Raw genomic sequence first — 13,527 nt, forward strand, 5'->3', positions numbered from 1 at the left:
ACAAATAATAGCATTGTCTTTCAGTTCAGATCGTTTCTATGGCAGAGTGGGGAAGTATGCTCACATTAAGCTAAGAATGCTCTCCATCTATCACTATGACATGTACACCAGTGCTGCATCTTCATTTACTTTTTAAATTTCAAATATTTTAATGTATTTGCATAGTTAATGTAACAAGAACTATTGTCCTGGTATTGTACCAAAAAATATTCATCACCTAGAATCTCATGCTCTACTGTAGATTGACACATACACTATAAGTACAGAGGGAGAAACAGCTCAGGGGGAAAACACATGCAAAGCTGAGGGAATACTGAGAAATCAAGAAGCCTGCTATTCTGAAAGCACTGGGGAGAAAAAACAAATAACCTATAAAAATAGAATTATTTAAATCGTTAAAGAACTTTTAAAAATTCTGTTTCACAGTCATGCTTTTCATAGCATTGTGTATTTTGGATTGCTACATGTGCCCCCTAGTCTCAGTCTGAACAAAATAACATGAATGTTTTCATAGCAATGAAGAGGAAGGAATAATGAATTTTCTGTTTCAGGATACTTTTTTTTTAACAAAAAGGTTTATATTTATGACATTTCCAATATGTTAAATTAAGGGCAATCCAGCCTGTTTACAATGCAGTTATAAACTTCCAGGTGCCTACCTGTGCTTCTGGGAATATCGCACCGGTTAGGGAGTTAAGGTGTACAGGATAAGCATTTTACACTTTTCATTCTTCTGTTCACAAGCTATTTCTGATCATCTGTAAGCTCTTTTCTTCTAGAAAGTCTCTTCCTTGGTAATTAAGTTTATATAGTAGCAAACTGCCAGGAACTTCCCCAGACCTGAGCAGGGGTAATGCTGAGTAGGATGTAGTCTTAGGACTATGAGGACCTGTTACAGACCTCTTCATTTACACAGTTTAATTTAGACTTACGCGGGGGAATAATGCAGCAGTGGCATCAATAACAGCTATTGCTGCCCACTCAAAACTTTCTGTCACAAATTATTAAAACTTACTATAAAATTATTTCTAATATCCAGTAAACAAACTTTAGCCAGTTTCGACAGGTAGCAGTACCGAGGTGATGTGTTCAGTGTTGCTAAGTGCTGGAGAACTAAAGCTACTGAATGAGATATTAGATATTAGTAGAGCTGGCTGTTATGGTAAACTACCTAACAATTGTGGTTGTGATCCACTCTACAAATATTTTACTTCCTGTATTTTGTCAGGTTGTGCTGAGCAGAAAGAATGGAAATTGAAGATATTCGTAATCTACCAGGAGACACTTGGCTTTGTCCTGTACAGACAAGTGACGGTGTAAGCAGCTGGTGAGTCCCCACAGATCTTGCCTACTGGAAGCATGAGCAAGTCACTGAAGAAACAAGGCCTTTAAACAGATTTCCCACTGTTGTTATACTGCCCTGAGGGCCAATTGCAGCCCAGTATCAGGTAGACAACCATTCCCATGTGAGACCAGAGACACATAAGCACCAACTTCTCACAGCCTCCACGCTCTGCTTGGGGGAACATGGAACTATGGCTTGTGCTGGGTGTTCCCTGTGCACAGGGGCACAGAGCTGCATGGGACCAGGGTGCTCCCAGGGCAGGGACAGTACCTGGACAGTACCTTTGAGAGCAGGTGGGGTGTACACGCTCTGCTTCCGCTGCTTTGGCGATGAGCTCTGGCACTGGGGATTGAAAATAGAGACAGATGGTAAAACATGGGCAGAGAACATTCTTGTGCTTAGCAGCTCGGGGTCGTGCTGTGCAGCTCTTCCCTCTCTTTACCTGAAAACTCTCTGAGGTTGCTTGCCCAATGCAAAAACTTATTTCACACTCAGAATTACCCTGGGTGCTTTTCAGACTAAGTGGTAGTTCCTTATGGCCTCAGTAGGGCTGGATTGAAAGCCATACATACAGGCAGCAATGATAAGCAGGTTTGGGATAGACTGCAGCGCTCTGCGTTGCTCCCAGTTCAGGAGCAATGAGAAGCATCTGTGGAAATGATATCGTGTGAAGTCTGATGCCAGCTCCTGTGCTTTTGTGAACACAGGGAAAATTTAAATGGACAAAATATGCTTAATGAACAACTTTAATAGCTCCCAGGCACCACTGAAAATTACCCTTAACTGTAAAAGATGCTGTTAAGCATAAAGTTAGGGCAGTCTGTGTTTTTAATAGTCTATGTAACTGACTCTAAGAAGGCAAATACATACATATATTAAAATAACGCAAGATTTACTTTAACGAATATTCCAACTAATCAGTATAAAGTATATGCATAAAGAATGACTCCGTATGTAAGGTAATAATGAAATTATTACTACACGCATTCTAACAAACGAAAAAACCCTCCCCTGCAATTTTTCAATGTATTATAATACTCCTCAAACAATTCCACCAACCACTCAGCCCTCAGCTACTCCTGTTTTAAGGGATATCTTTAGAGATAATATACATTTTTGACCCCAAAGTCACATCTACTCACAAAAGATGAATTATTCCAAAATGACAGCATTAAAATTACACGTGGAATGATTACATCAGTGCATATCTAACAAGACCTAACTGAAGCATACTCCAGTGCTAAGGCAGTGCAATTTCTGCAAAAGTTCAATTGGCGTATGTACCAACATGGAATATCTCCATATAGAGAGGATAATAAAATCACATAATATCTCACACATGGCTAGGTTTGGAAGACATACCACATTCCCAAGAAAAATGTAAAAAAAAAGCTGTGCCTGAGCAAGCTTTACTTGCTCTCATCAATTTTAGTTTTATTTGCTTACAATGATGCTGCCTCCTACTTTTCCTCTGGTGTATCACCACTGAATTTTAATCTCTTCACAGATTATTGGAGACAGCTCTTAAGAAAAACACTGCCACACAAATGCCACCAATCCTATTACCTTATCACAATGGATGGAGTGATAACATTTATAAATAAAAGATTGTCTTTTGGAAAGAGAAAGCTATTTATAATCACTCTGTGATAGGTTGCTGATCCTCACCCCAGTGAATCACTGATAAGTCTGCATTTGAGTCCAAGTCTGAAACAATCAATACCTCCTGCAGCTATTTTAGAGCTCTGCTGGATTCTCTGGGCAATTGGTGGAGGCTAAAGTGAGAAGGAACTGCAGGAGCTGTGGGAGGGAAGATGAGAGGGGAGGAGCCGGTTCTCAGCTCTCCTGCAGACTGCTTCAGTCCTGTGCCTACTGTGGGCTAGGCAAAGGACAGCAAGAAGGGATTTTTGCTGCCCCACAGCTGCCTGCAGCCCTCTGCTTGAGGCAGGAGGGTGAGGAAGCAGAGCTGGTGGACACAGTAGTTGGGTTTGGGTTGGCTGTGCTGCTGGAGGCATGTGAGCGTGTAAGTGTAGGCAACTACAGCGGTGGACCAGGACATTTTGGAGGGGTTTTAACAGTAGTTCTATCCTAACAGTATATGAATTTTAAGAAAAAAATACTTCACTTACTTCTGCCTGTGAGATGTTTGTTCTTTTCTCATCTTTTTCTAGAAAATGAAAAGATGCAAAATAGAAAAGTTAGTACAAAAGCGTTTCCTGGTGCAAAGTCTTGCAGCTCTGCCCAGCACCCTAGAACATTCCTGTAAATAAGAAAACACTCCGTTGATCTGCAGCTTCTCCTTTGCGTCACTCAGAAAACCTGAGGCCTTACAATACTGTATTGCATCTGGAGCCCTTCACTCCCATTTTTTGTCTGGCTGGGCTGGCAGCAGGGCTCCACGCCCAAGCGATTTGTGGTGCCCAAGCATTGCGCTATGGCTGCAGAATGGCATGCAGCAGCCTCACTCAGGGCTCTGCTGGGCTCCAGTAAGCACCAACAAGACCTTCCCCTTCACTCGACTGTTAATACGCTAGTAATGACACTCAAGAGTAACAGCAACATTCAAAATCAGCAAACCGAAGTGCAATGAAGTCTCATCTTTCATCTGAAAAGTTTAAGGACACCACTACTGTAGTCTTAGAAAAGGCTGTGAAATATTTCCTGATATCACTTTTTTGCCTTGATTTGTTTTGGAGAATAGGTGTGACAGAAACAGTCAATAATAGAGATTCCTAATGAAAATAAATATTCTGGAAACTTATCTGAACAATTAAGTCAAATAACACGAAGCGGAGAAGCTGCAAATTTTCCTAACCATTGCTCTAAAATCAGCTTGTCCACGAGACCAAATTATTTTTCTAGCGTTGTATTGATGCAGTTAATGATCAGAGTCTCTTCCAATGAAAACTTTCCAAATATTCCACAAAGATCATTCAGGATCTTTGATGCACTGTAGTTACAAGCTCTAAAATAAAGAGCCATTAAAAACATAGACAACAATCTAACTGCACCACTACTTGCAGATATAATTGTCCAATTTCTACTGATGTGTGACAGATTCGGAGGATGAATCAGTTCTGTGTTCCATCGCTTCATCCACCTTTGTATCTAGGTATCAGCTGCCTGTAATGTGATTTTTTTGCCAGGGGAAGAACCAGTCCAGGCAGACTAATTGCATTTCCTACTGCGTTCCTTACCCTCAAGCACATGTATCTTGCAAACATTAATTGACTTACTGATCTTTCTTGAAGTATGGATTTCACATAGGCTTTATACAAGAGACCTTCATTTGATTTATACTCAAGGTTGAAAAACGTGGTTCAAAACAGCACTGATTACTTCAGTGTGGTCCCACAGCTACGGAATTAGACAAGACAATCAGGAGGCCAGTTCCTGCCATTGACATTTGCATGACCTTGAAGCTGACTAATCTCTTCCTTGAATTCCCTACCTGTAAATAAGTATAGCAGAACCTTGTAGCCTTTTAAAGCACTTTGGATCATGAAGATATCCCGGCTAAATGGCTGATTATTTCAGTCCTTGCAATGTTTCTTATTAGAAGCATGACAGAGAGACACAGACTTCAAATACTCAACACCAGAATTTTTACCTCAAGTTCCTGGACTTAGTTTAGAGGCTGAAAATGAAATAAATTGAAAACTTTAAACAGAGAATAATTAAGAGTAAATTATGTCCCGTTCCTTCTTGAAACACTAGGCTTGTTCGGATTCAAAGAATTTGTGGAAAACCCAGTCTCACTGCAGACAGCAGCTTTGATGGGTTTCAGGTCTTCTCCCCAAGGATTTGCATTTCTCTAACCCTTTGGGCTTGCACTTTAACTATTCCTCTTAGTGAAGCAACACTGAATTTATGAGAACCAGAAAGTTTCCGTCCTTTCCTTTCATCCAGCAGCCCTTAAATAATGTCGGCTTTTTGATCAAAACCTGTCCTGTCAAGTTACAGAAATCATTGATATCCACAGGGCAATGAGAGCCAATAAATAGCAACAAACAATGCAGAAATTCAAGAATGACTTACAAAAATACACCAACAGTTTTTCAAATCCAGAAAAAAGCTGGAATGACCAAAGGAGACAAACCTGAAGCAGCAGGTGTGAGGTGTTTCGTATGTATTTTGAGATCAAAAGCAAGGCAGAGACAGCTGGAGATATCTTTTGGTCAACAGTACATTTTGGTAGATGTTTGAGCACAGAAAGAACATTGCATGCTTATTTTTGAAAGGCATTTTGATAGAAAAGCTCAACAAAGTATATAGATCTTCAAAGAGAGGTGAAGCTGAGATCACTGCTTGCCATAGATCAACACAGGGAAAAGAAAATAAAAATTCTCTCTGTAGAGGAAAGTGGAAAGATGAAAAGAAAGGGAGAAAGGAAAAGAAAGCAAGCAAGCAAGTGCTGCTTTTTTGTGTAGCTGTGGTAGTGATGAAAGACAGGTAGTGGGCTGTAGCAGAAGTTAGAGGAGATATTTAGTGAGAACAGAGCAGTAGTGCAGTGTGCACTGGAGCTTGATTAAAAGATCTCTGCCCAAGGAAATACCTTGAGCCATACTGACTTAACTGGAGGACTGCATTTATATTTGAGTGATTAGTCTTGCTTGGATATAAACAATGTTTTTCCATTGTAATCCTTTTTGCCTTGAAAGCGGTTCAAATAATGTTGTGAAAGCGTGTTCTTAATAATAGTGTCCATAAGAGAGTCATTTCATGTCCAAATTGATGTTCTCACCACAAAAGATCAGTTCTGGCATAAGGAGATATCTCTGAGACAACAAAATTTATGATGGGAATGGATGGTACAAGGTAAGAAGGAACACAATGGGTCAGCTGCTGCAATGTATCCACCAAACTGAAATCCAACAAGACAGATAATTCCCAGCTTTAGACCCCTGCCAAATCCAGTGGCAATTAGAAAAACTGAATTTCTTTACTAAATTCTTAGATCCTGAAGTCCCCTTGAGAAGAGTGAGGAAATGATCTGAAGCAGAATTGATTCACAAAAGGGAATGGAACTCCTGAATTCTCACTTTCCTTCAGTTCTCAGTGACCTGACCATTGTATGGTCAGGATTCTACTCATAAAAAAACTCCTATTTATAAAGAATGAAAAACTTTCTTGTCATGTTTATAACCAGGCAATTACAGAGAATATATGTTCAATTAGAGAGGTATTTCTGCCTTATGTTAAATTTTTGGTAGATAACTTCTCTCTCCAAGTTCTCATTTTTGGGGCCAGAGAAGGAAGACGACCGTTTAACGCTTCTCCATTTTCTTCTCACAGATCATAACAGTGCTTACAGCATGCAGTGCTGCCCTATTATACTACAAATCTGAACACATGGCATTTTTCCAGTTTGACTCTTGGCCTAATTAGCTAACAGGAATCTAATACTCAAATCATTTCTGATTTGATTTTTTTAAAATGTTTTTGTTATTCAAGTGGTATTTTAAATCATATGAGAAGAGCTGAGAACTCATTTGTACGTACCCAAATTGCTGCAAAGTGGGGATTTGTCTCCCACACACTCGTGTTAGCTTAGCTCATTTTAACATTAATTAGCACAGTCATCCAACCAAGCTGAAAGAATAAGCTGAACTACTCCAAGGGTATCTTTATACAAAGCCAGAAATAAGATGCTGTTCTCTGAGGTCAGACAGGATTTGAGCCTGTGAATGCTGGCTACCTGCAGAATAATGCCCACCAGAAGCGGCTTATCACTTTTCCCCTAAGTCTCCATTATGATTTAAATGGCGAGGTCATGCTGGGGGAAACATAATGGTTGCTTCACAGATCAAAATCTGCCTCTTGTTTCCCACTGGACAATGTTAATGCACTTGCAGCAGCTATGCAGGGCAAGAGGTGACGTATATTGAGAGACTTCACCACTGACATCACCCATGGAATCTGCAGTGGAGTCATCCAGCAAACACTCATCCAGCTAAGTACACCTCTCTCTTTCCCAATGGCAAGAGCAAATAAAAGCCTCTTCTATAGGGTTTCAGTCAGGCCCTGGAGGAAAAAAGCAGGTCAGAAACTGGCTTTTACACAAGAAAAACTCAGCAAAAGGGTAGTATAATTGTTGGAGAAAGTTCCATGTAGAGAGTTTGGAATTTTCACTAGAAAAACAGAGCTGAGGAGCTTCAAATAAAAAACACAGCTTGTATTTGCCACTAGTATTTGTAAAACAACTTCATTGAAATCAGACTTAGAAACCGTTTGCCGTAATGTTATTTTGTGGTCTTTTTTTTTTTTTTTCCTACTATCAAAACTACTTTTCCTTTCCTACAGAAGACAAAATAAAATCAAAAAATATTTCATGCTCTGCTTCTGGCAGAACACTAACCGCACATTGCTGGATAAGCTAGAATTTCATAGCTTTTTAACCACTGAGGTAGGAGATAGAAAAAAAGTCCAGTAAGGCAATAAAAAAATGCTTGCGTAGCTAATTGACTTTTACTTGTTGGTTTCTATTTGTCTATATCTATCAATGAAAAATTGACTATGAGTATGAACATAATTACATTTAATTACAAAAAAATATCCTGGTAAGCCCTCCTGGCATGAGCATGTGTTTCTGAAAATCCTCTCATTGCAAAAACATCTCATTAAAATCCAGTATAGCAGCTACTGCGATAAACATAGCTAGAGGGTCTTCCCCCTCCTCAGTCAAGTGCTGACAGGAGAGTGTGTTCGTTATAGTTCTGCTGCATTTCACACAGTAATCACCATTTAAATTACCTTTAGGGAACACAAATAGAGAGATTTGTAGAGGAAATATTAATAAGAACAGGGGAAAGAGGAGTTTGCTGCAAACACAAGCTTTTGCAAGGTTGTTCTGTAAGGTGCCCTCACAGCACAGGCACGCATCCTGTGGAAGATCCTGAGCTACCCTGACAGCACCTAGGGGTACTGCTACCTGCCTCTGAGAACACTGTGATGGATGGCTTCCATGTGCCATGTACTGACACAGTACAGAAATGCTGTCCTGGCGGAGGGGACAGAGAACGATTGAACTGATGGAACTAGAGGGGACAAGCTGGTCAAAAATATGCATCTGAAATAGAGTAAGAAGGCAGCTGTGGTTGGTTTTGAGCTCACAGAGAGCCCTGGCAGGAGTTTGCCAGGGCTCAGTTAGCTATTTCATTCAGCTCAAGTGTATTTGCTCACACTGACTCCTACACTAAGCTGGCTCAGCATTGCCCAAGTTTATCTAGAGCCCCAGACCGTAACCGGACTTCCAGAGTTCACTAGAATACCACGGGCCAGACAAATCAGCTGTTTCAACACGCTGTATTTTCTTTCCAGATAAATTGGTATAATTAACGTTTGAATAACTTGTATTTCCCACTGTCAATATTCAAGATGACATTGCTAGTACTGAGCACAGACAGAAATCTACTTAGTTAGTCCAAATGCTTCCTAATGTTGCTTGCAGCCAACTCTTAAATGAAGAGAATGATCATATTTCTACCAGTACAACAGCATCTGGCCCAGTGTCTGCATCACTGTGCACCACAGAGACAGCATCCAAGGACCTACCTACAACTGCACAGCCATAAGAGCATGGAATAAAACTCTTCCATAAATCACACAGATAAAAATTGCTTTAAAATGTACATTCTGATATTGTAATCTCATTTGGAAGTAAATGGAGACATTACAAACCTCAAATGTGAAACTAAATGTATTGTTCACATCACACAGATCTCAGAAGGGAATTATACTGCCTGCTTACCAGCTTCTTGTTCCAGTTTCATGCCAGACACATGGAAATCAGTCTAGTTTCACTGGCATTAAACTAGAATATAACAGTGATGAATCTGTTCCAAGCCTTACAGAGAGCGGCTGTCAATTGTTAATAACAAGCAGCAAAAAATCATTCCTCTTAAGCATTATGCTGTCAGCCTTCTGTTCTCCCCTCCCTACGATGGCCCAAACCTCTTAAATATAAATTCCAAAAATATGTATATACATTGGAAAATAATACAAAATTCATTATTTGCCTTCTCCTTTATAATTAATAATTAATAATAATGAATAGTGATGAATAAAGAGCAACTGAATTGGCCTTTCTGCCTTCTTGAATGCTCTGATCATACACTAAGCAAAGCACAGCCACATTCCTTGTGCTGTGCACCTTGTAATATGTGAGTATGTTTTGCTGTTTGTATTTGTTTTATACTTTTAATTACTTTACTGACTAGTTCTGTTGTGATTTTACTAGAAGACAAAGCAGGCTTTGTGGAAAAACCTGGCTTGAGAAAGTCCCTCAATGCAGAAGTTCCTCACAGCACAAGGCTTGCACTTCTGTGCTCATGAGGCCTCTTCTCTGGCCCTGCTCTGTGATGAGCCCAGCGAGTAAGGAATGCTGGAGGAGAGCTTCCTGGCCAGAAGCTCCTCATCAAGCACATGGGGACACTTCTAGGCTTGGCAGTTCTTTCCAGAGAGAGAGGTTCTCTTTGAATAACTAATGACTGATGGAATAACTGAGTTAGCTTCCCATCAGTGCTAGGCTTGGAGCTACTGTCCTGGAGTTGCTTTCTAAGCACTACAGTCTTCTCTTGGGTGAAGTCAATTGAGAGGGCTCTCAAAGAACAACTGGCTAAATAAACGGAATCAAAAGGAAGAAAGTCAAAAACTTATTTTTTTTCCTTTTGGTCTCTTAAATAATACATTTTCTCATCCCAAGATAAATATCTCACTGTTTTTGAGGGAATTATTCTGAAATAAGTTTTCCATATAATTTGTAGCTTTAAGGCTGGCAGACCTCCCCAGCAGAACCTCGAGGTATCACTGTGTCCAGAAGTACCAAGTCAGGGGCAGCCCATACCTGGCGTCAGAGCTCCATAAATTAATTGCTTCTGAAAGAATATCATCTAGTTAAGTACAAAGTACTTTTTCCCATTTATAGCAAAACAGAGGTAAGCTTAATCCCAAATCTTTGTTATTTGTCATCTGCACCTATTACACACTGGCCCTCTTCAAAAAGGGGAGTACCTTCAGTGCCTATTTTAACTAGGCTTGATGGGAAGTGAGCAGTGCTCCAGATACAACAATTCCAGCTCTGAACTTCAAACCACGTAGAAGGCTGCACAGTGCAGATACTAGGTCAACTCTGAGGTCTGTATCAGCAAAACAAAAGAGAATTTACGAGATATGAAACACACAAAAAAAAAGATTTTACTGCTGACTTCAGTAAGTCATAAGCGACAGGAAGTTTTACCATTGACTTCGAAGTCAAGATTTTATCCAAAATTTATAGCATGAGCTTGGAAAAAAACAAACAAAACAACAAACAAACAAACAAACCACTCTATTATTTAATTAACCGTTTCCAAGTTACTACAACATGGAAAGAACTTCAGCCTACTGGCTTCCTGTTGAACTGTTATTCAATACCTAAACTAAATAATGACAGTCAAATTGATAGTCACATCTTTGAAGACTCAGATTAATTCATTTAACTAAAGAAAAATAACAGTCAAACTGAAGCAAACTGGTGTGCTGGCAATGCAGAATTTAAAATACTTGGCCTATGGGCCTAGAGGCTGGTTGTAAACTGAAGTCTCAAACGTGTAAAAAGTGATACTAAGAAGACACGTGATGACCTATACACATCTCTTTTATGGGCATTCTGTTAGGATGACTTAACTCTCTTGTAGACTGAAAAACGTAGGTAAGAAAATCAGGGTGATGCTGATTTTCTGGCATGAGCTCTGGTGACTCCAGGAAAGAGTGCCATTGCAGTGGGAGGAGAATCTGACAGCTAGCATTTCTGGGTGCTGGGAGATGCTGGAAGGTCAAAATGAAGTACAAGATGACCTTGGAAAAACAGAGAGATGGAACAAGGCAAGGGACAAGGACTGGAAAATTGACATCGTCTCATAATTTTCTGAATGAGATGGAGAACTTACCTAATGCTAAGGTTATATTGACACCAGGTCTATTCTGACACAAAAGCGGATGTCAAGAGAGATTGCATCTTTTCTGTATGGGGTAAGGACAATTTCCAAATGCAAAGAATAACCATACCTAGCCTGGAGCATAACAGTGAAAGAAAAGATTTACATGAAGGCACTAAGTGAGAAGTGAAGACGAAGACTGCTTTGAGAGGCCTGAGGAAGGCCAGAGCTGTTCAGTGACTGCTGGAAAATACTCAGAGAAACAGGGTCAAAGAGCAGAAACTTCCCTCTGAAACTATTATATCCAAGCAAAACGTACTGTCAAAATGTTAAATATTTGCAAATGGTGGCTTATGTTTTACCAGATGTTACCAAAGCACATTCACACAAACTTCCCAAGTAGTTTGCCCATTGATTCAAATGCTCAAGCCAAAGTATCAATCTGTGAAATGATTTAGCATGTTCATCAAACATTTTCAAATACAAATGGTTAAGTACCTTGAGATAATGAGTTATGAATTCACTAGCAAAAACTAATAATATCAATAACATGTTACTTCCTGGCTGCTTGCTTGCTTTATGTTCAGTCTGTGTTCAAATGAGACAGAAAAGAGGTTGAAGATCTAAATTCATCTGAGGCAAAGCTCATAAAGAAAAGTACATAACTAACAGAAATTCAATAGTAGTGGATCCCCTGGTATGCATGTAAACTATTTCCTAGTAGCTTCATATAGAGGAATCAATTGCAATGGAAAATGGCTCAGAACTGATCCACTGATGGCAACCTTTTTGTAGAAGTGGCAGCAGCTGGACCTACATCTGTGAGCAGCTGCCAAGTACTCCGCTGTGAGCTGTAAGAGCATTCTAAGCTCTAAGATAAAAGCCATCACCAACAGCCAAAACTAAAAGATTCAAACATTTCTTTGCTGTGATAACTTGTAAAACCATAAAAGAAAAAAAATTCCTAGCTGAACAGTTGTGTATTGTACACTGTGGAAAGTGACATTTGTCAGGGGAGAAGAAAACAAACACAAAAGAAAACTCTTCCTTAGCCACCAATCATTATTGCTGCCTCTGCAGTTTCCTTCCTTTCTGGAATAATATCTCAAGGATTTCAGTAAAAACGTGTCTTAAACTACTCCTTGCCAAGTGCTCTGCTTTCCTATGATGAGACTTCACATGCATAAAACCCGTCACAATACATGTGTCAGTTTATGTTCAAACCAAGTTAACTACTATTAATAGTGCTGCTTAGAGTTTATCATCATTTTACAAGAAGAATATGCAAAAGTCAGTTTTGTAGATTCATTTTTTGTTTTCCTATCTGGAAGTTTTCAAAGAGTCAACAAAATGAGGTTCCAGAATCTCATTCTCACTATGAACATGGCTAGACAGGATGGAAATGACAGGGTGATTATTTGTTAACTTGGAGTAAGTTAGCCTGTAATTTTCAAAGACATTTAGCAGAATTTCTACTAACCTCACTGAATACCAGAGCAAAAGAACCCTGTCTCTTGTGTTCTACGTCTTTGAACTGTCACAATCAGCAGAACAGCACTGTGATTCATGTGGAACGAATTGTTCCACACCCTCCGACAGGATATGCTATACACATTAAGGCCCAAGTAATCCACTAATATCAGCATTTTGGGAAGCATGAAAGCACATTTCTGAACAACTGCAGCTCTTCTGTCTACTTACCTTATTTCAAAAGCAGCAAGTAAAAAATTCATGTCGATTTGCACCAAAACATCTGGATCCCAATTCTTTAAAAAGAGAATTCTTGCCTTTTCTCTCCACCTTCCTCCACTCTGTCACTTTTTAGTTCTTCAGTATAATTCCACTCAAAAGAAAAGGCTATAAAACAGCACTGAAGAATGTGAGATCAGCTGGTCCTGCTTGCTCTCCTGTTCTTTGCCTGTCTCAGCCAGCTCTTGTGGATCCCAGCACGACAGGGAGAGGGCAGAGCACGAACTGCAGGTGTGTGGGGGCTGCTTGGCGGTGGTCAGAAAAAGAGCGGGAAAATGTTCAGGTACGTCTTTGGCTTTTACCACTGCCAGAGAACTGCTAAGGCAGAGGGCTTCAAAGACTTCAAAGAACACTATCACCACAAGCTTGTCTTCTCCGAGCTGAGACCCTGCTGAATTGTTTAGTCTGTTGGGCATCTCTGTATGTGGATAAACAGCACTGGAGGATGCAGCAGAGTTTACTGCTTTCCTGAACTTTCCATCTGGCCCAACAAAGCTCTTGCACTGCTTGGTGCGA

General features: G+C 39.9%; 1 protein-coding gene across 1 annotated transcript in view; it reads right to left on the reverse strand.

Moving 5' to 3' along the window:
• The window catches only part of PPP1R1C (protein phosphatase 1 regulatory inhibitor subunit 1C), a 41,088-nt gene that overhangs the window by 16,732 nt on the left and 10,829 nt on the right, over positions 1-13,527 (reverse strand). Inside the window, exons 3-4 of the mRNA XM_042822673.1 lie at positions 3,475-3,512; positions 1,627-1,687 (exon numbers count right to left, since the gene is read on the reverse strand). Coding sequence (XP_042678607.1) covers positions 1,627-1,687; positions 3,475-3,512 — 99 coding nt within the window. The remainder of the gene's footprint in view (positions 1-1,626; positions 1,688-3,474; positions 3,513-13,527) is intronic.

The sequence above is a fragment of the Centrocercus urophasianus genome, unplaced genomic scaffold, assembly GCF_019232065.1.
Source record: "Centrocercus urophasianus isolate 14NV4802_14NV808 unplaced genomic scaffold, USGS_Curo_1.0 seq_20, whole genome shotgun sequence".
Classification (NCBI taxonomy): domain Eukaryota; kingdom Metazoa; phylum Chordata; class Aves; order Galliformes; family Phasianidae; genus Centrocercus; species Centrocercus urophasianus.